The 23433-nt window shown below is 43.1% G+C and overlaps 1 protein-coding gene across 2 annotated transcripts in view; it reads right to left on the reverse strand.

Annotated features, from left to right (window-relative positions):
* Positions 1 to 3674: 3674 nt before the first annotated feature.
* LOC134455919 (alpha-2-macroglobulin-like) overlaps positions 3675 to 23433 on the reverse strand; it is a 53113-nt gene continuing 33354 nt past the window's right edge. For both annotated transcript variants that reach the window (XM_063207279.1, XM_063207278.1), the window contains exons 19-35: positions 23080 to 23305; positions 22627 to 22753; positions 21235 to 21356; positions 20789 to 20840; positions 19436 to 19519; positions 18634 to 18810; positions 17580 to 17655; positions 16482 to 16638; positions 15736 to 15810; positions 14946 to 15096; positions 13499 to 13689; positions 12982 to 13197; positions 11515 to 11648; positions 10910 to 11000; positions 7165 to 7233; positions 6391 to 6496; positions 3675 to 4788 (exon numbers count right to left, since the gene is read on the reverse strand). In XM_063207279.1, the coding sequence (XP_063063349.1) occupies positions 4748 to 4788; positions 6391 to 6496; positions 7165 to 7233; positions 10910 to 11000; positions 11515 to 11648; positions 12982 to 13197; positions 13499 to 13689; positions 14946 to 15096; positions 15736 to 15810; positions 16482 to 16638; positions 17580 to 17655; positions 18634 to 18810; positions 19436 to 19519; positions 20789 to 20840; positions 21235 to 21356; positions 22627 to 22753; positions 23080 to 23305 (2095 nt within the window). In that variant the 3' untranslated portion in view covers positions 3675 to 4747. The remainder of the gene's footprint in view (positions 4789 to 6390; positions 6497 to 7164; positions 7234 to 10909; positions 11001 to 11514; positions 11649 to 12981; positions 13198 to 13498; positions 13690 to 14945; positions 15097 to 15735; positions 15811 to 16481; positions 16639 to 17579; positions 17656 to 18633; positions 18811 to 19435; positions 19520 to 20788; positions 20841 to 21234; positions 21357 to 22626; positions 22754 to 23079; positions 23306 to 23433) is intronic.

Genomic DNA, 23433 nt, shown 5'->3' on the forward strand with positions numbered 1-23433 from the left:
GGTCGTCGCTGATGTGCACTCCAAGGAACTTGGTGCTGCTCACTCTCTCCACAGCATCACCGTCGATGGTCAGTGGGGGGGGGGGTGGCAGTTGTTTTTGGACCCTTTGGAAGTTGACAACAATCTCCTTGGTCTTGTTGACATTCAGCAGGAGGTTGTTGTCTTTGCACCATCTGGCCAGCAGGTCTACTTCTTCTCTGTAGTGAGTCTCATCGCCCTTGGTGATGAGGCCCACCAGTGTTGTATCATCCGCAAACTTCACTAGATGGTTAGTGCTGTGGGTCGTTGTGCAGTCCGTGTGTCAGCAGCGTGAACAGCAGGGGCTGAGAACACAACCTTGCGGAGCCCCCGTGCTCAGGGTCAGGTTGCTCGAGGTGTTGTTCCCTACCCGTACTGCTTGTGGTCTTTGCATCAGGAAGTCCAGCAGCCAGTTGCAGAGGGAGGTGCTGAAACCTAGTTTGTCCAGTTTTCTGATGAGTTGTTGTGGTATTATGGTATTGAATGCTGAACTGAAGTCAATGAACAGCATTCTCACATATGAGTCTTTATTGTCCAAGTGGGTGAGGGCTGGATGGAGGGCAGAGCAAATTGCATCCTCCGTGGATCGCTTGGCTCGGTATGCGAACTGGTAGGGGTCTAGGGTGGGGGGTAGGGTGGCTTTGATGTGTGACAGGACTAGCCGTTCGAAGCACTTCATGATTATGGGCGTCAGTGCTACAGGACGGTAGTCATTGAAGCATGATGGTGATGATTTCTTCGGCACAGGTATGATGGTAGCAGCTTTGAAAAGTGATGGGATGGCTGCTTGCTCCAGAGAGATGTTAAAGATGTCTGTGAAGACATCCTTCAGCTCTTCTGCACAATCCTTCAACACTCGGCCTGGTATGTTGTCTGGGCCAGCTGCTTTGCGTGGGTTGATGGTGGCCAGTGTCCTCTTAACACTGGCAGAGGACAGGTAAAGGGGTTGATCATGGGGAGAGGAGGAGTTTTCTGTGGGTGAGTGTCATTTTGTGCTTCAAAACGGGCAAAGAAACTGTTCAGGTCGTTTAGCAGAGAGGTGTTGTTGTCACAGCTTCGTGGTGCAGGCTTATAGTCTGTGATGGCCTGTATGCCCTGCCACAGCCTCTGTGCATCTCTGCTGTCTTTGAAGTGTGTTGTTATTTTGTCTGAGTATTCCTTTTTTGCTTTCCTGATGCCCTGGGACAGGTTAGCCCTTGCTGTCTTTAGGCCAGCTACGTCTCCTGCTCTGAAGGCTTTGTCTCTGGCCCTCAGCAGTCGGTGAACTGTCTCCTGTGAACCATGGCTTCTGGTTGGCCCTGGTAGTGATGTGTTTTATTTCTGTAACATCATCGATGCATTTTGTGATGTAGGAGGTCACGGTGTCTGTGTACTCCTCAATGTCAATGTGATTGCTGTGGGTGGCAGTTGTTTTGAAAATGTCCCAGTCTGTGGTTTCAAAGCAGTCCTGAAGTCGTGAGATGGCTCCCTCAGGCCATTTTCTCACCTCCTTCTGAACTGGTTTGGTGAGTCCTCGCTAGCAGCTGAAACCTGAACATATTACGGTCGTCTCTGACACAGGGATACGGATTAAAATTAAAAACACAATAACCTGGGAGTTATATCCGTCTAGTTCAGGGGTGTCAAACATACGGCCCGCGGGCCGCATCCGGCCCGGATGTAAAAAAAAAAAAGTTTTTTTATGAAATAACCGAAATGCGCAATTACGGCCCTCGGGGCAAAATCGAGACCTGCACGACATTAACCCAATGGTCCCTCTGTTACACTGTATATATGTAGTAATGTGCACATCACACTTCAATTATAAATAGTGAATTTGTACTGTAACAGGCATTTGATAAAGCTCATATATTATAGACCTCATATATAGAGATAAAATGTTAATACTTCTTATTCGTATTGCATTGGTATTGATTGTAGTTAAATAATAAATATAATTGGATTTGTATTGGTTCCTATTAAGCTCAAACTGGAAACGGGATGTTAGAATGCGTGAAAATGCAGGAAATTACATATAAGAAATACAAATTTTTCCAGACCCCCTGCCAAAATGAACTGTCCCATATTTCATTAATTGACGGTTGCCAATGAATGAATGAAGTCAAGGAAATTTTGCATAGGATTATCAGTATTGCATTGCTTTCTACATATTCAATTCAACACACTTAAAACGTGATCGTACTGAACACTAATCCTCTGCTTTACGTTTTTTTTTTCTTTTTTTTGCGATGATGTTACTAATGCGGCCCGCTTCAGGTCCACATGGGTTGTATGCGGCCCCCGGACCAAAATGAGTTTGACACCCCTGGTCTAGTTTCTTACAGCTTTGACATTTGTGAGTCAGTCTTCACTAGCTTCTAGCTAAGGAAATGACCAAATCCGATTGGTGAATGAGGAACTAAACCGGATGCTAACGTAGGCGAGACGTAGCCTAGCCAGAGGCTAACTGGCAAACGTGAGGCCAACAGCTCGGCCGATCGTGATGTACGCCACAAATAGACCAATCGAAATCATATTTAGACACTACAATGTTGATTTCTGCCCTCGATTTTCAACAGTTAAGAAATCCAGCGTCGGATTAACACATTCTTAAGGTAGTAAAGGGGGTCGCCGCCATGTTTGTTTTCCAGAATCACCGCGGGTAGAGAGCTCACGTGCAGCATTCTGGGTAATTGAGTTTCACGTTATTCAGGCACAAAATGTGTGTTTTTTAAAAAATGCAATGAGTTTAAAACATCAAACCAAGTGCCATTTGGAAGGGTAATTTACACTACCTTTAGAAAAAACAAAATGAAAACCGGTGACCTTCCATATCCGACACATCAGCTAAGACCCCATTCAGTCTGATGGCTCTCCTCTGCTTGAACATCGCCGCCTCGTGGACAGTACCACCCGAAAGAAGTGGTCAGCGTAATCTCTCCTCTATAAACCCTCTCTGATTGCACACTGTATGTAAACCCACTGTGCCCCTGGCCTGATCTCATATTTCTGGCGACTGCTTTGACGGCAATTCATTAAATTCATTTTCAATGGGCTGTGACTACGTCTTCGCACAGGCTCCTGGGATTGTGGTATGGTGACTATCAGTTGACACACGTTAAACAGCAGAGATGCCTCAAAGTTTATGCGAATTGCTCTCGGCGAACGCAGTGCGTCATCCAATGAATGTACAGGATGAAATTAAATATATGAATATGATATGAATTCTGTAATGAAATCTGATACCCTGTCGGAAAAAAAATAAATCATACAAAAAAGAGTGTTTGATTACCGCGGTCGGGGGGTACCCAATACTTTACGATATGACCCTGACATCATACAGGAACAAGTGGCACTTTTGTCTGGCAGCTGCAAAAAGTGTTTCTGGATGTGCGCACCCTACCCAAAACTACTTTGGCACTTGGAAACTCATTTAGCATATGATTAGGCCTATAAGAAGACATTCAAAATTGCAAAACACTTAACATTTAAACTAAAATCACTTTACTTGGTAGTTAAATGCACACACCAAAGTAGGCACAGGTCCTGATATTATAACACTACTAAATGCAGAAGCTGTTTGCCTGGCCCTGGGCCACAGGTGTGTGTGAACAAAGCAGGTCAATTTTGTCACTTCTGAAGCAGGCAGGACACAAGAAAGGCCAGTTGACACGGAGTCCTCAGGGAAGTTTTTTAATGTATGAAGGAAAAATACACACTCACACGCACCCCACACACCCACACACATACATACCGCTCCAGGCCACTTTATTAGAATAGCATGAAAAAGTTGATTTATTTCCATAATTCCATCAATAATGTTAAACTGTAAAACTATTCCAATCATTCAATTGTTTATTTTTTGCATATTTTGGGCTTCCAGCTCAAAAAACCCATGAATTGGGGAATTCGCATCATTAGAATATTGTGATAAAATCACAATTTTCTTCAGCAAAATTCAGGTCACATCAAATCAGTTGAAATTTGGTACTATCTACATATCATGCAATGTTCAATACCTGAGGTTGGTACTCTCTCTGTCTTAATAACTGCCATGATGTGCTTAACATTGAAGTCAATGGCAGAAACATTACATGGGAGTTATGGAAGCCCAGATATCCTTGATGCTTTGCTGTCAGCTGTTCTTGTTTGCTGATCTGGTGACCCACCCTTCACTCTTCAATATACCCTGTAGATTTCCATGCCACGTTTTGGTGTTAACTCACAAGTTTAATTCTAACTTACCAGAAATAAAACCCATTCATTTTCAATGGGGTTTCATTTCTGGTGATTTAGAATTGGTGCGTTAGCGCCAAAAACGTGGCATGGAAATCTACAGGGTATATTGAAGTTTAACATTATTGATGGAATTATGGAAATAAATCAACGTTTTCATGCTATTCTAATAAAGTGGCCTGGAGCTGTACATACACATAAGGGGGTATTCCATGAGTGATAACCCTGGCTAATTTAACCTACAGGAAGTGGTAAACCTAATAATAGTAAATGAAAATTAAGACTTCAGGCTCTTCTATAAGATGATTTAACCACTACCTCAAGGTCAAGTAAACCTGGTTTAGTACTAAACCAGCCTCTTGGAATACCCCCCAACCCCACCCCCCCGGCTATCCCACTATCCCAGCATCGGTGATCCAGTCCCCCCTCCTATTCATACAGAAGAACAGGGTTACACATCAGGGGCTTCTCCCGTACACGAGGATGGGGGGCATGCATCAGGTCCCTCTCCCTCCTATGGACATGGGTAGGAGTACTCGACCTCAGCCTGGTCACCTACGAAGCAAAGATGTCAACATCAGACAGCAGCCAGTGTCAACAAAACACAAGAATCATAGCCTGTGCATTTAATATACACTGTTCCCGAAAATAAGGGGAACAGCAAAATATAGCAATGCAATTCCAAGTCTGATATCAGCCTGTTGTTAGGAAGCAACGCTCATTGTGAATCCATTTACTTTATTTTTAAAAGCGGGATTAAGCTTTATTCAGAATTAATCATGTACACGTGTAACAATTCAGAATTAAATGAAAGATCAAAAGTATACTCGCCGGAATTATTTAATTCTGAATTATTAATTGGAATATGGAACCATAAACTTGGCAAATGACTAGTTGGACAGGTGTGCCTAATGAAGTGGCAAGTGTGTGTATGTGTACAGTATATGCTCTATGTATAGGGCTGGGAGGACTTAACGATTCATTTCGATTAATTAACAACACAAACATTAATGCGATTAAATACCAAATTTTTATCGCACTATAATATAGTCACGTAGTTATGGATCAGACCAGTGGAGGGCAGCATTTAGCCTGATGGTGTGTACAACCTGCTGAAATTGATTCGATTTCTCATCTATTTTCGTTATAGCCTCTGATTTCTCATATTTTTTGGTACCGTATTCAACTTTTGATAAATCAACCAAATCTGTTGTAGCTGCTGAACCAATGGAGAGATTTTTTTCTAACAGTCAGGATTTACAATGTTCGGAACGTGCTTGAAAGTATTGTGTTTTACAATATAGATATACAGGTATATATATATATACACCTATAACTTAAATATACAGTATATATGTAAACTTAAATATACAGTATATATATATATATATATATATATATATATATATATATATATATATATATATATATATATATATATATATACTGTATATTTAAGTTTACATATATACTGTATATTTAAGTTTACATTATAGTTTACAGGGGGGCTACCTATACCTATACCTAAGACATTGCACTACTCTGTTGATCTTGGTTAATTACCAAATAAGCAATACTTTGTTGATTAAGCTTATGTCCGGTCATTCAAAATCCAGTTGGAAAAAAAACCATGTCACCGTTTTCAAGTCAGATATTTATGTGCAAAGAAAATGTGATTTATTAATTTCAAAGCCTCCCAATCGTATACACTTGTGGTGTCAACAGTAATCGATTCAGCAATGCAATGCAATGCGGGGCATGGACAATTCAATTCAATGCGGCAAGTTCCAGAATCGATGCAGCAAATTTTTAAAGTTTCAATTACTTCCGTGGATATTTCAGAAGCAAATGAATGTTAAATTAAATAAAAGCACTTCAAAGCATTGAAAACTGCAAGACTGATACAGATAACAGACAATAAAATGTTGCTCAGTATCTGACTACTTGTATTGCCTCATCATGACTCATGAAACATTTGCTTTGCTTTCAGTAGAAATGTAATGCATTGCAATACATCGTAGAATTTAATTGAATTGAATCGAATCGAAACCTCCCGAATCGTAATCGAATTGAATAGTGAGGGCCGTGCCAATGCACACCACTAGTACGTATACACACACACTGTATATAGTATTTGTGTGTGGTACTGGTACTCACTTGGCTGGTAGTAGTCGTACACCTTGACCACAGCTGGTTTCAGGTTGCTCACTGGGAGATCCTGTCTGATGGTCAGCTGGTAACGCAGCTTCAGCTCCTTGGGAACCTGAGAGAACAGCAAACAGGCAGAGTGAAAACGTGCACTGCGTGGGTGCATCCTTGCGTTCGTGTGTGTGAGTGAGTGAGTGTGTGTGTGTGTGTTGGCCCACAACGTCATCTCAAATGTGTAATACAGTTTGCCCACGTTTGCAGCGTTAATATGATAATAATAATAATGCATTTTATTTAAAAGCGCCTTTCGAAACACTCACGGACACTGTATAGAGACAAGCAATAACTACAAAAATGACACACATTAAAATCTCAGATTGTAAACACAAAAAATAGTAAGATAGTGCATGCACACACTTAATACTCATAAGTAAATCTCACAATGTTTATATATAATATTATTATAATATTTATATGTGGTTCTAGAGAGAGGCCAGGGTGGGCCACGGCCCCTGTAGAATTACTCCTGGCCCCTGTTGCGGCCCCTGTACTTAACAGTCAATGGTCAATAGGCCTATTATTTTTTACTGAAATATCTACATATAAAATTCAATATATAAATTAGAATATTGTCCCTTCTTTTCTTCACTATATGTGCCCCCCTAAAAAAACATTGGGCTACCCTGGCAATTTCGGTCTAGAACCGCCACTGATAATATTAAGTTTGGCCCGTGTGTGAGTGCAAGTGCAAGTGCAGTCGTGCTTTGTCTTCCATGAGCTCACCGCTGATAAGTACACCAGGACGTGGTCATCTTTCTTGTCTACTCGATCCACAAATATGCTTCCCCGTAGCTGTGAAGGTAAAACCATAATCAGTACACTTAAATATAGGCAGAGTATGCCATTTTTTGGCAGTTTATTTCCATACTTTGTGCTGCCCTAGCCCAATCACAAATGTTATCTTTTTCTTTTTGAAACTTTCCATACATGAATGTGTAGATCTTCTCCATGCCTGCTGGCTTGAATTGCCCACAACAGGCCTGCATTCTTGGCAGCAAAACTTATTGTTTTTTGGTCAGGCCACTCAATATTAGTTTATCACTTCTTAAATATTCCTTTAAATGATTGGATTTGTAAAGGGGACATTACACACAGGCTTAGTGCACTTGAATGTATTCATACTTGTTTATTCATGTTTATTCGTCCACAGGCTAAGACAATACATCATTTAATATACACTATGCACAGAGACTAGCAAAGCCTTCCTGTTCAGAGACTTTGCTACGGTTTTGGAGGCTCAGTCTAAGCATAACTGGGCGAATAGACCAGCCGCGACATGAGCGGCGTAAGTAATTGACTTTGTGTCGAGTCGCGCGACAAAGACGATTCTGGAGACTAGAGGCGATTCGCGCGACGAGAGCAACAGTTTAGCGGCGTACACACACACATTGCTAGCTTCTCGCTTGCTCGCCTACTCGCCACTCTTTCATGGTACGTTCGCTGAAAGTTCCCGCGGCTTTAACTGCCATTGAACAGGCGAGAAGTACCAAACTCTGCATTCCAATTGGTTACTCGCTTACTCGCCTCGCTCGAAGTTCAAATATTTTCAACCTGGGATCTGCCCACATCGCATCCCTTGTACAGCACTCGCCTACTCGCCTGCTCGTCTCCCTGGAACACATTGACATTCTACTGAGTTCATTCGCTGAGCGAGTAACTAGCAGCGACGTGTGTGTACGGCCCTTAAGTAGTTGAACTCCTGGGAATGTTATGCAAATGAGCTATGACACGGTTCTGCGACAAGCCGCCAAAGCCAATGACTGTATAGAGGTCAGTAACCACAGCCAATGGGAATGTTGGAATGCTTGCGTTCTGCTTTCAATCGCGTTGCGGATGGTCTATTCGCCCGGTAACTGGTCAGGAGGCCCCCCTCATAATAATAATAATAATAATAATAATAATAATAATAATAATAATAACAATAATCTACTAACTAATAAATATATGTTTTAATGTAATCTTTTTTTAGTCAATCTCAATTTAAGAGGCCCCAATTTTGGAGGCAAAGTGGTTGGTGCCCCAAGGACTGGTTGGTGGTGCCTTAAGCACTCTGCGTACTCTGCTTATGTCTAGCTGTGGCCCTGTTCCTGTTGGACGGGACCACTTACACCAGTGCTTCCCAACATTTCTTGCCACGGGACCCCATTTTGACATCCCAAATTTCTGGGGACCCCATAAACATTTTTCCTGCAACCAGAAAACATGACTGAGCTAACTTGCAGACTATTAGACTACAGACATTGACAGTCTAAGACTGTATGCAGTGTTTCAATCACAATATTAATTAGTTTTCTTTTGTTATATTATATTCATATGAATAAATATTAAAGGGTTTATGAAACGAAAACAAAGTAAAGGAATTTGACCATTTCCAGGACGGATTCTGAAAGTTCTAAGCCTTGTGAACAAAATGTGATATTGTCTGGGTGATATTTTGTCCTAAAAGTCATGTTAAAACGTTCCCAAAAAGTGTTATGTTCACTTTTTTTCGTGACATGCAAATTTTATGCAAATGATATGCGTGACATAGAAGGGGAAAGTTCACCTCATTCCACCTTGTTCAGATCAATGGTGGCTAGTACCAAAACAAAGCGCAGTGTTAAGCAGTGTGTTGCTGGAGGGCCGAACCGTGCCAGCTGCAAAAATGGCTACTTGACAGAAGGAATATATTTGCACAAGTTCCCTTCTGTGAAGAATGATGGAACTGTGGCCGACAAGGAGAAGGCTAAAACAAGGGCTCTGTGGATCCAATTCGTACGCAGGCACCGGCGTGGTTTTGAAGCAAGCTCACTTTTGTGTTCGGCACATTTCCACCCCTCGTGCTTCACCACAAATGTGGAGATCGCGGGCATGGTTGGACTGAAGAGAATGCTATTGCCTCAAGCAGTTCCAACATCGCCGGCGTGCAGACTGAAACTGCCCCTGTAACTGCTCGGGCACGAAGACAGGTGAGTGCAGCTTTAGGCTACTCGTTTTACCTTGTCCACCTGCTTTGTAGGCCTATGTTGTTTTCAGGAAAGGGTGATGCACATTACATGCCAAACCGATGCGAATGCTCTCGGGATATGCACTTTTTGTTGATTGCCATTCAACTGGTCAATAAATTGGTTTTGGGAGGATATCCGCGCTTCAGCCTCCGTGGTGCTCTCGGTCGAGGACAGCCAACTCACAGACTGGGCTACTGCTTAGCGAATAAACGGAGATGCATATAGCGTAGGCCTACTTTGAAGCGTTTGATTGTTTGTTTTTAGTATTGTGGTGCACGTGTGGCTGACGTTTGGACACACCTCGTCCTCAGAGTCAGGCTGAGGGACACGCGACGCCTGTGACTTTGAGCACAAAAAATAATAATAATGATAAACGCTAAAAATATGTTGAGGACTCAGGCTATCTAGGGTGTTTTTCCAACAGCCTAATACCTCCGTTTTTTCTCTAGTTGATGATATTTTTGCATGTACATGCATTTCAATCACACTATATCTCGCAATTGAATCAAAATGCCCCCTATTTATCAACAAATACACACGCCACGTCATCTTTGGGTCATGGCAAAGCGCCCTTAGCAACCGTAACCATAAACAAAACGAACTGTCAGGCTATGTCAACAATCGTCACTTCGCCTGTCAGACATGTCACTTTCTGCAGATGTATCAGTGCCTCTGAAATAGATTTGTGCTGCTGTTTTTTTTTTCTCATGAGGTTGGATGTGTGGTTTTTCTTCACGCTGATGTTTGTATCAGAATTTTGGTTCCTTTTTAAGATGTGGGTCCATCAAATGTGTGTTGTTTTCTCAGATCGCCATACTAGCAAACCAGGGACTTTCCTCTATGACGTCACAGCCCGTAGCTAATTAGTCAAACCAAATTTCACAGAATTCACACTTTGAGTTGCCATTTTCACAAGTTCCTCCAGAATGATTGGGTTCAAAGTCTCATCGATGCTATCAGAAAAAACAAGGCTTTAATGGGAATGACCGTTTGTTTTCGTTTCATAACCTCTTTAACAAGGCTTACATACTTTTTTCAATCCCAGACATTTCTTGCTTGGCTCTTGCCCGATCTGTAGTTCCGTGCAGCTTCATGAGCTCCACTACTAGGTCTGGGAGCATGTAGCAGGATTCTATTTCTCCGGTCTTAAGCATTTATTGCTTGAATATCAACAAATTCCTTCAAAAACGTTTTCTGTTGATCTCTAAAGCCTATAGTGTAAAATATGTCCTGTGACTCCTCAATGCGAGCTGCCATTGATTTTGAAGCACAAAATGCTCAGCATTATTTTTTTTGGTCCAGAAATGGAATCCCGTTACATGCTCCCAGACCTCTGTGTGTGTTCAGAGCCACCAGGGGGGCCCAGAGCTCAAACACACAGGTCTGGTAGGAACCAGGCTAAGACATTTCAGGGGACCCTATTTGAATTCCAGGCAACCCATAAAGGGTCCCGACCACAGTTTTGAAAAACAGTGACTTACACTGTCAAGAGAGTCTGCGTCGGCACTGAAACCAGACAGCATTGCCACGTCCACTATGGCCATGTTGGTGCTCTCCTGAGGGCCGTTGTACCTGCAGAAGGAGAGGGAAGGACGTCACTTCACGTCACGGGGGATACTGCCACACAGGAAAGATTCAACAAGCTACTGTCTAACATGTTACCATCATAGGAAATTGTCTTTGATTGAAGGCGGTGTGTGTGTGTGTGTGCGTGTGCGTGTGCGTGTGCGTGTGTCAGTCAGTTCCGGTGCATTCTGGCTCACTTCAAGCAATGTGTGTGTGTGTGTGTGTGTGTGTGTGTGTGTGTGTGTGTGTGTGTGTGTGTGTGTGTGTGTGTGTGTGTGTGTGTGCACGCATTTTACATTAACGTCATATTATGGATGAATGTTCATTGCATTTGTAATGAAGGAGCGGCATGGTCCAAGCATGCTACGCCCCTCCCCCTACCCAGGTTCGAGTCCAGCCTGGATCATCTCCCAAACCTTCCCCATCTCTCCCTCTGTCCCACCCTCTTCCTCTCATATTCCGCTTACCAACAACAAAGACACAGAAAGTCCTCTTAAATAGTATAAAGAAAATGACTCACACGACATTGATATCCAAGTTGAAGGCCTGTCCATTGGCCTTGTTACACTCTGAAGGTGTCCGAGGCTTGGCCTGAGCCGAGATGCTCAGGGTGGAGTGGTCGGTGGGAGTGGGGATGTTGTAGAAGAGAGACACCTATGGCACAGATGATTGATTGATTGATTGATTGTTTACATTTATTGCCATTTCAGCAGCTATGGCAAGGTCATGGCCAATACAGATAGAAAAAACATCACATCACATCACATTTACAAAACCAACAACTATATAAATTAAGAGATTAGATACGCTTCTTCACATCAATACATTCTAAAAAAATTAAAACCTTTAAATGTGGGACCTTGTTAAAAAATATAAAAAACAGTATTTTTCTTAAAAAACTGCCTTTTCATGTTCAGTGCAGAACAAGTTAAAATGTGCTTAATAGATAGGGGGCTACAACAAAAATTACTAAGAGGGGGGTGCATCTCCAGTTAAAAAAAACTGTGTTAGTCTAGAATGACCAATTCGACACCTTGTATATACAACTTGGTCACGTCTACATGAAAAAGATTGAGTAATTGTTTGCTTTACAGTGTTACAGATTTCAGGCAGCTTATTGTCCAGATGAAGGGATCAGATGCCAAGGAACGCCACCAATTGAAATGAGCAACAGTTTTGTTTATGAACTCATTTATTTGTTTTAATTGTTGGATCCCCATTAGCTGTGGAAATGCCACTTCTTCTATTCCTGGTGTCCACTAAGCCCTAAAGACATGGGTGTCAAACTGGAATTGACTGACTGAGGGCCAAAATCAAAATCTGGAAGGAAAATTTCACACACACTCTTTCCCATATGGTAGTTCAAATGTGCCTCCACTTCCTCTGGCACACCAAATATCATGTTCAAGTTTTGTTGCGTTATACATTAATGGTGCAAGTGGGCAAAAAGTAATACACATTGTAAATTATTTTGTGGGCCGAATAAAATTACTCCACGGGCCAGATTTGCCCCCCTGAACCTATGGCCTGGGGGGCGTTTACGGCCTGTGAGGCTGTCTTATCCGACCACCAATATCATTTTAATCTTACGCAGTTTCACATGAAATATTACATGTTTTGTAAAGCAACCTTAGAAATGTGTAATACAGTTAAGTTATATTTTCAGGGGACCTAGTGAAGGTGGGGTCTGTTGTAAAGGTGGCCGCCTTCAATACAGGTAGGCCTAATGCAGGGGGATATCCTGAGTTGTGCTCTTATATGGCCTTTGGAGGACTTTATAAAATTTGAAGTGGTCCCTCGAATGAAAAAGGTTGCCCACCCCTGCCTTAAGACCAATTCAGTGTTCATGTTTTAGTGCGTATGGCATTTTGATTACAGTACGCCCTAAAACATAATGCCCAAAGTGCACAAGAGCAGCATCTGAGACACAGCACATATTTGTCCATCAAGACTTGAAGAAAGAGAGAGACCCATCGCACTGACTGACCCCCACAGATGCGCATGCCGTTCCCTTGACCTCGATGTTGTACTTTCCAGGAACGTCCGGCAACACCCCCTCCTGGTAAAGCAATGTGTTGTGCTGGTTGACGTCAAACTGCTGTTTGGCGCCACCTGCTGCCTGCACTGTGACGGTGCTGGAGCCCTGTGGGCTGAAGACCTTGGTGGCGTACAAAGCCAGAGCCTGCAGTGCCACCACCGTGTCCTGAGAGAAAAAACAAATACACACACACACAATCATTAGAGAAGCGCTTAAGAGATCCTGGAGAGAGTTTTAGTAATCTATTGTATGCTTCTTTGACCACAACAGCCAAAATTAATATTCAAATCTAACTCAGAGAGGTCATCTGTAGCGACACGAGGACTGATACCACTGCATTGAGGGGAGGAAAAGGCCAACATTATCAACAGTGCACCGGACAAATGTCCTGTAAGCCTTGCTTTATGACCAACCCAGCCATGGTCTTTTTCCCCATGGGTGACTTCTGAGCAGTGCTGTACTGTACCTGTGTGGAAGAGAACCCTCCGTATGGATTCTGCTGCTTCACGAGCCAGCTGGCGATCTTGGCGGCGTAGCCCAGGTCTGCAGTGGTCAGCGTGGGTTTGGTGAGGGAAGCCAACAGCACATAAGAGCTGGTCTCCACCCCCAGGGAATCAGCCTTCTGTGATGAGGACTTGGACCAGTGCAGGAGACCCCCTGAAACACGCACGTCAGCTCAGGTAATGGAAGCATTCAAAAGACATCAGCAGAAGAGTAGGTAGTGCGCTACTAGTCTACCTCTATATCAGCTGGTGCTCTTGGAGGGTGATTGGCCGTTTCGACTTTCAGCCTGGCAGAACGACCAGAAGGTGCAAAACTGCCCCTGGGAGCAAATTCGATTTCCGCCTGCTAGGGGCATAAGATTTCTAGTAGAGATGTACAGGATCCAATATCGATAGGATAATAGGGTTTTTCAGACTATCCGGATCCGGCAGGATCTTAAGCAGTGGATCCGGTATCCGGCAGTTACCTAAAAATCAGGATCTGGGGCATCTCTACTTTTTATATAGCCTAGGCTTTTCAGTCAGTCTTTCACAACCCCAATCGCTGCATGGAGTGAAAGCCCTTTGGAAGCGGCCGTTAAAGGCAGTGTGGCAGTAAGCCAATGAGTCTTAAAAATAGTTTGCGCCAACGTAATAAAAAGGGCCCACGTGTGCGAGTTGGCTATGTGTTTCAACCCTTTCGTAGGATCCGGTTCCGGATCCGGCAGGATCTTAAGCAGTGGATCCGGTATCCGGCAGGATCCTAAAAATCAGGATCCGGTGCATCTCTAATTTATAGATAACAAATGTTATCTTTTTCACGAATACCACCACAATAAAATTCAAAGTATTCATTATGACTGGGAAATTTGCACTTTTCATACATTATGGGTGGATTCCACCCACAAGCACAAACCGACGAAGGGATTCCGCATATTGGAATCCACCTGAAAAGGAGTATCTTATCCATGTCCGCCATTTTGAATTTCCAAAAATATACATATTTAGCTGCAAAGATTCCTCTACTTTGGTCATACTAATATTACGTCATTACTTAATACATACTGTATTCATGAAAAAATATATATAATATTTTGGCAATTGACCGCTCGGTCTCAATGATCAGTAGACTTGCAATACCTACTTTGGCCACCATCCTACACCATGCACCTTTGAGAGGAGTTATTACCCATGCTTTTACAGTTTCAAACAAAATAATATGATACTGCTTCTGCATGAAGTATCTATATCTTATTATTGAGAAAAGGCAATGCACTGTGCAGCAGTTTTAACTGCATCATAATGTATTCGCTGATGATAGGAGTAGGATTTGGTATTTGGTTTCGGACAAGTCAGTGTATTCGGTTTTCATCAGAACCTTAAAAATCAGCTTTCGGTATTCATTATATTATTCAGTAAAATGTATCCTACCTTCAGAGGTTGCCACACTGTCCAAGTGCTTGAGCAGCTGAGTTCTGATCTCTTCTTCTCCTGCCAGGCTGAAGGCGTAGGCCCGCAGAGCAGTGGCATAGGTACTGGAGACGTCGCCGACAGAGGACTTCAAAAACTTCATGGTTTCTTCCTGAAGTAGACACAACAGAATAGACAAGAATGGGGTGCCTTTTATTCACCAAGTCGAAGTGTCGTCAGTCACAATGACGTGTCTGCTATGTAGGACCGGTGCTATCTGAAAGTCCCCCCCCCCCCCCCCCCGCCATGTTAAAATGATGATGATGATGATAATAATAATACAAATATTTATTTGTTGCATGATGGGATCTTTCAGAACACCTAAGGTCACCATGGAAACAAAAAATGAAAATAAAATAATTAATGATAAGGTAGAATGAGAAAAAAATGAATCCAAGTCCATAATGACTTTGAACAGGTGGGTCTTCAGCGCATGTTTGAATTTTGAAACAGAGTCCTGTGATCGCACCTCAGTTCTGAGAAGAAGGAGCTACCGGGGCTAGACGTTAACTTTTTTGCTCACCAGCCACTGTGGCTTGTGGTTTTGCCGAGTCACTAGCCATTTAGACTTTCTGGGCAGAGTTTTGTTGTCAGTTTTTGTCTCCTTTAGAATATTCTTGCATTAAAATTAAAACAATTGTATGCAACTACTGTGATTTGTCACACCAAAGAATAAGTTAGCCTAACTGTCAAAGTGGCTAGCGAGACTGAAATTGTTACTAGCCAATGTCAACCTCTGTACTCTACATACCTGGACTGGCATCTTCAGCTCCAGCATGGCAGCAGCGATGTAAGCGGTGATCGTCACGTCATCGTTTACTCCCCCCTACAAAAAAAGACGAAAATACAAAATACATCTACCAATGGAAATATTGATTCTGAAAAGAAGACTTTTGTCACTGTCACTTTTCTAGCTGCAGAGGCCAGGTGGTGCAACCACAGCTGATGCCACTGTTGTATCAATGAAACAAATTCATTAATAATTTGTTATTTATGCGCAAGCAATGGTTATGCTTTCAAGACAATCCAATTTGAATAAAAAAAAACATTTAATCCATAAAGTAGTGACATTGGGAGGCGTAGGTACGATGCTGAAGGTCTAAGCTTCAGGAGGGAGGTTTACTCATGTTCTACAGTAGAACTCTGCTAGTAGAGATCCGTTACAATTTAAGCAATATCAGCCATGGCCCCGTCATGGTTCAGTAGTCACAGTAGGGCACTGGGCTGCTGGGTTCGATTCCGGCCCTGGTCATTTGCCAACCCCTCCCCATCTCTCTCCCTATTCACTTCCTGTCTACCTCTACTACTGTCCTATCACCAATCAAGTCGAAAAGTCTTTAAAAAAAAGAAGCAATAAGCCATGAGAGGCCGTGGGTGTGCACTGGATTTAGAATGGCCAATGGGATTGGAGCACGACGAAAAAAAGTGTTGTATCTAGAACAGCTAAAGGGAGTTTTTACAACACAAACCCACGGACTCAGCACCTTAGTACTGTACCTTCATTCTGTTGTTGAAGAGTTTTCCCTGCATGTCGTACACGCCGTCGGGTCTGAGTTTGGATTCGAGCCAGCTGCTTGCACTGCCGATCACTTGAGGGTCAACGTAGATGAAGGCCTTGGCTTTGCCAAACGACCTCAACACAAATGCAGTGAGCCTGGAGGGAGATCAGGTAAGGTTAGTTTAGGTTTGGTTTCTTTATTAGTCTCCCACCAGGAGAAATTTGTCTCAGCAGGGAGGTTGCAGCACGATAAAACACATAAAGGGGACAAACACACGACACACAACACTGACACACAAAACAAACATACTGTAAAAATAGGGTGCAGGTGGCCTGATAAACCAGACCAAATGTGAGATTGGATGTTTAATTTAGACTGGCCCCGATGACCGATACATCCGAAGGTTGTTGATGAGAACAACCCGTTGTCTTTCAAACCGTGCCTGTGCCTATAGGTCAACGCTCTGACCAATCAGCATCATCTTTCTTGTTGTGCTTTCCCAGCGTCGCGAGCTTCGTCGCCACTCACTCAAAACCCTGCCCGCTTTGATTCAAAACACATATCTGCGTTGTGATTGGTTTGTCAGATTCAAGGCATAGTGGCAGTATCGCATCATTATGCGAGGCTAGACCACTCGCAGGTTAAAAAAATGGACCGCCACCAGCAGGTGGTGCTAGTTTACTAGGCTAGGGTACAGGCTCAGAAACATTGGATGTCCCTAACCCACTGCCTCTGACCCAACTAGTTCATAGTCCGCCCCCCCCACCCCAACACACAAAACACACACACACACACACACGTCCACACACACACACACACACGCCCACACACACATACACACACATAATACCACCCCATCCTCAGACCAAACCAAACACACTTTCACTCTATAAAAACAGAGGCGAGGCACAAGTTAGAGATGGAGTATTCATACTTAATAGAGATGCTGCATCACAGAGACAAGCCGATTTTCACACTGAATGGTAGCACTTGGTATACCTGGTCACAAAGGGTCTGGCTATGTCATTATAAAAATAAATATATATATTTTTTTTACATATTCTATATTGTGCTTTATTATCTGGGGTTCGCTCACCAGGTGTTCCCTCCTCCTTTGCCAAACGTGCTGTAAGCTCCGTCACCGTGCTTGTAGTTCAACTGCCTCTGGTATCCTGGTGGATAGAATTGAAGAGTCTCATTGCAAAACGGTGGACAGTACTGTATATCCATTATGGAACATTTTGGGAAATTGACATTTGTGTATTGGGCATTCCATTGCATTGCATTGCAAAATGCATTTTATTAAGGTTTTAACAGGATGTTCTCAAAATATTTGAATGGAATGAATTCACACATAGATGATGTGACTTCTGAACAGTCATTTACAATAATAAAATGCAAAAGTCAAAAATGGTGGATACACCATTTTGCAATGCAACTAATTTATTTCATAACTCCTATAATAGAATAATTATTACGTAGAGAAATATTCTGTTGGACAGAATTGGTTAATAAACTTGGTTTAGAGCATTTTTAGTAACAGCAAACAATATTGGTTACCATTCTTGAGGAAATTGACTCATATTGCTCTAAAAAAGGCTATAAACCAGAGTGAACAATATTAAGAATGAAATCAATGACAACCTGTCATATCTAACTTGTCTCATCTCTTTATTTCTTTACAGTATATTGAATGTGTGAACTGTGTACGTCCCCATACCATGTGACCCCCAAGAGTTTACTTACCTGTGCTACCCAGGTACCTGTGTTTTAACCACGCCCTGACGAAGGCCAGACGGCTGAAACCGGTCTGCGTTTTTAAGTTTGTTTACCCCAATGTAGAATAAAGGGTTTTTACTTCAACCTTGACTCGAAGGAGAGTGCTTTGGATTCAGTCATTTTTTATGAAGCTTTAACAGGATTAACCAGATGCACCCCTTCTACCTGGAGAGAAGACTTTGAGCGCTCACTATCCTTTTCCTTTTGCCATTAAGAATGAAATATTGTAAAACCTTGCATTGAGCCAGATAACACCACACTCACGACTAAAAGATGACAAACATAAACAAAAACTGAAAATTGAAAGACAGATGTCTGAACACGAATGTGCGCACCCTAACCTCCAAAACGCCAAAGATCAAAAAGCTCACCATTCTTGAGGAAGTTGGTGGCTTTCTCCTTGATGTCTGGGGTGAGCTGCCTGGTGTTCTCTAGGTACTCCAGGATGTAGATGTTTGGGGAGAGAATGGCCATGTTCTGCTCTCCGCACCCGTAGGGCATCTGGAGGAGACTGTCGATGTTCTTCAGGGCACGGCCCATGATGTCACCTACAGGAGCCACAGGAGTACATCAACCTTTTTTGAACACCCCCTTAACCTCATCATAAGCCTCCAAACGCCCCCTTGACCTCATCAGAAGCCTCCAAATGCTCCCTTGACCTAATCATAAGCCTGAAAACGCCCACTTGACCTCATCATAAGCCTCCCAACACCCCCTTGACCTCATCATAAGCCTGCCAGCGCCCGCCTTAGTATTGAAAAAATAAAAGACTATAGCCCCCCAATGGAAACTCAGCTCCATCCCATTCAGCTGTATCCTTCTCAACCCCCCCCCCCCCCTTCCCCCCTTCCCAAATATTTGCCTTTTTTCCCCTTAAAATCGATCTCTTTTTTTATAGAATTATTAAAGGACATTGATCTGCATATCTTGTATGAATTGTGCTATACAATAAGGATATACCCTTGGAGTGGTATATGAGAGCATGGATGATAAACTTACCCAGTCACTGAAGCTCTGGTACATAAGGGATGAGAAACTCACTCAAAGTTTATTCAAACTGAAAGTTTACTCAGTCTCACTCAAAGCGTCTTTGAGTGTCATGAAAAGCGCTGCATAAAAACTATGTATTATTATTATCATTATCATCATTATCATTATTATTATCATTATTACCTAGCACGGCCACTGATGATCTGGCAGATCCCTTAACAACGCCTTCAGGCAGACTCAACTCCAGCTCCTCTGTGAGAGCGCCCCCTGTGGAAATAACATGAAAGAAGTTGAAGATGAAGATTCCCAGGAAAAGGGGGCAGGACAAAGGCTGACTGTAATTTTCGGAGTGAGGAGTCCGCACAATTCAATTCCTTTTCGTTGTTTCTATATTTAATGTCTGGATTACGTTTCCGCTTCAGAAGCCTTGATCAGTAATCCAGCCATGAAATAAAGAAACAACAAAAAAGATTTTACAGTAAGTGTACAAACTCCTCACTCACAAAGAAGACAAGTATCAACTACAGTGCAGCACACGAGCACAGTAAACAAAAGTATGTACAGTAAGTAGTGGTGCAAAGGCCAATGGTGATAATTAGGGGTGTAACGATATCGAACCGAACCGACGTACCGTACCGAAAAGACCTGTACCGAATCGAACAGTGCTATACCGAGTACCGAAAGGTTGAGTAAGCTACTCTGTTCATGTTTTTACATTGTGCTGCTACTACATGCAGAGGCTCGTGCAGAACCCTGAGAGAGAATGCAAGAAAAAAACAGGTGTAGAGGCTTGGTCTTTGTGAAACCTTGAGGAGAAAGTACTATTTCTTACACTGATGAAATCTCCGACCCAAAGTAGCAGGTTGAATGCATTTCCTTTTTTTTCTCGTTTGTATTTTGACAATATTTTGGTGAAATTAACAAAGTGCTGAGGAAGAAAATGGTTTTCTATTTTGTTCCCATATACTGTACCGAAAATGTACCGAACCGTTACCCCAAAAACCGAGGTATATATCGAACCGTGATTTTTGTGTACCGTTACACCCCTAGTGATAATACCATCTAGTTTCGTAAACTTGACAAAATTTTGCGGCAGAAAATACGTTTTACTGGCAGGTTGGTCTAGCATTGCACCATCATGGTAAACTGTTGCTAGGCCACGACTTCTGCCCTCCAATCACAATCAAAGTTGCTCTATTGTGTAAGTTCTGTAACTCGGCAGCCATCTTGACGATACCTCCAAGCATTTTTGGATTAGTAAGACCAGACCCCCTCGAAATGAATGGGGAACACAAACACGAGTTTTGGACTCTCAGATAACTAGCGGTCACGAAAATGGGTTGACCGGTCAACCATTGTGAAAGAATGGTTACACTCGCCTATTACACGCAGTTAAGAGATCTGAACACCCATTGTTGGTTCTACAGCTTGGCCAATGGTGCAATGCCAGTCTTTACTTTCTTATATCGACCGACTGGCCAGGCTAGTAAAAGACTTGAGAGTGGAGCATTTTTAGGACAGTAATGTGTTGGTCACCTTTTGGACACAGCAGCCAGTTGAAACTTTTACTCTGTTCCACACCCTCAGCCTGAGAACAGAAACAACAACAAAAATAGACACCCATGTTAAAGTCAGGAAACAATGACCATATATGGCTACTGATACTGATGAATCTCAATGTAAAATGGCTTCCTATTGGAGTAGAATATTAACAGCATACATCTCTATAAAATGGCTTCCAATTGTAGTAACATATGAACCGGCATCTTGGTGTAAAATATAAACTGGTGTCTTGCGGAAGTAGAATATAAACTCTACTCCATGGCTGAGGTGCCATTGGGCAAGGCACCTAAACCCATACTGCTCCATGATGTACCCAATACCTGTGAATATCTGTAAGTCGCTTTGAATACAAGCGTCAGCCAAGTGTAATGAGTGTAATGTAATGTACCGGTAATGTGCAAGTTATTGTTGTGACCTACCTTGACCAGCAGGGGGCGTGTGACTGTGTCTATGCGTCCCTTCTCTGGCACGGAGACCAGCTCGTTACCACACATCCCCTCAGATGGACCTGCCTCCGCACTAACAGTCACGTTCATCAAACCTGCCCACACACACACACACACACACACAACACACACACAACACACACACACAACACACACACACACACACACACACACACACACACACAACACACACCCACACAAACAGTTTTTTGTTACCACATATCCCCTCAGACGGACCTGCCTTGGCACACACGGTCACGTTCATCAAACACACACACCAACAAAAGTTTGGGAACCACTGCAGTGCTCATATTCACCTCCAACCTCCCCGTTAGTGTCTACAAGTGAAGCACTCTGTCTTTCTTTGAAAACATAGACAGGAGCACTAGATCCCACGTCAGTGATCCCTCGTATTGAAACAAATGGCTCAAGTCAGATCGTCGGCATATTGCTGCCCTCATTCGGTGACACGGCAATACGCATATTACGCTGCCATCAATTGGTTTGAAAGTTTGAAAGTGTATTTACGTATTTAATAAAGAGACAGCATATATTAACAGCTTTGCTAAGAGCCTATGTTATCATCTTACTGTCACCAAAATTGTAAAGGCCATGTCGTAATATGTTACTTAAGGCTCTTGGTAATGTCATAGCAATGTTGTCATGATGTAGGCCTAGTTGAGTATTTTCAGCAAACAATGAATAGGCCTACCGGCGACCCCACCTGCACTAAGAGGCTACTAACATTTAAGACAAATGCAAAATATACAAGATTATAGCCATGAGGGTAATTTCCATATTTTGTCCCTTGACAGGTTGGATAGTCCCTTAAAAAGAAATAAAAACAAGTATTGCACTTATTATAAAAAAAATCAGTGCAAGATATTGCACACATTTTTTAATACCCTGTGGGTGAAAGCCTGTGGAGGTAACATGTATGAGAATAACCAGTATATACCAGAAATACCAGCTAGGGTTTTGGTCTGGCCAAAAGGCTAAAGACGACACCTAGGGTGCGTTTCAATATGCGACCTTGCGTCCTCCACTTATGCTGGCGTCGTACCAGAAAGTGATGTGTCATGATGACATCACTGACAACAGCATTCAATTTCAATATCTCGCAAAAGCTCAATTGTAAAGTCATTTTCTCACTTGCAAACTGGATGGTGAATGAAAAACAGTTTACCAAAAGTTGTTGTGGTTAGGCTGAGAGCTGGGAAACGTTATTGTTTTCTCCGCGGAGGCGGGGCCAGGAGGCGGGGTGAGGCCACAAGCACAAGTGGAGGACACAAGGTCACATATTGGAACGCACCCATCGTGTTGGTATTTATGACGTGAAAACACTCATGTGGTGTGCAAGCTCACCCAGCACAGAGGGCACCAGGGTCCAGCTGAAGGTCTTCCTGCCGTTGGCACACAGACAGGAGGAATACTGGCCATCAGAAGAGGGGCTCAGAGTGAAGTCTGATGAGGGGGCCGGAGTCACTGTCACCTACACTCAAACACACACACACACACACACACACACACACACACACACACACACACACACACACACACACGCACACGCACACGCACACACATACACACACAGTTTGATAAGACATACAAATCCACTGCAACCTACCAAAGTGGGGCCGGGGCCATTGTCATAGTACACACTACGTTCGAAATTATTATGCAAATGTTTTCACTGTCATTTATGTTGACTATTTTGGAACGCCAGTCGTGATCATTTGTCTGGCTGTCTCCATCACACATTAAAACCTGGCAGAATTCTTAGCTATTTTGTTATAAGTGGTCACAAAGATACGGTACCTTGATGCACTTGGGCAGATAGTTGAAGACTGTGGCTCTGAGCTGGAAGGTCTCTCCACGGATGATGGAGTAGGGCAGGGACAGCTCCAGGAAGAAGGGCTGGAAAACGGTGAGCTGGACTGGGGGGGCCAGACCAAAGCCCTGGGGGTGCAGGCAGAAGGCCTCCGCTTCCCAGGTGGTGATGGTGTCGGGGACGGTGACAGGGACCTCTGTGTCCCCAGACTCTCTGTGAAGGGACATGCATACTGTATTAGAACTAGAAATGCACTCAAATAGGGTTTTCAGGCTGACCAGAACGGAGCCGGTGGAGGTGCCGGTGCCTGCACCAGTTGCGTTCGGCACTTGAGTGCTCAT

Source organism: Engraulis encrasicolus, chromosome 9, assembly GCF_034702125.1.
Source record: "Engraulis encrasicolus isolate BLACKSEA-1 chromosome 9, IST_EnEncr_1.0, whole genome shotgun sequence".
In the NCBI taxonomy this organism is placed as follows: domain Eukaryota; kingdom Metazoa; phylum Chordata; class Actinopteri; order Clupeiformes; family Engraulidae; genus Engraulis; species Engraulis encrasicolus.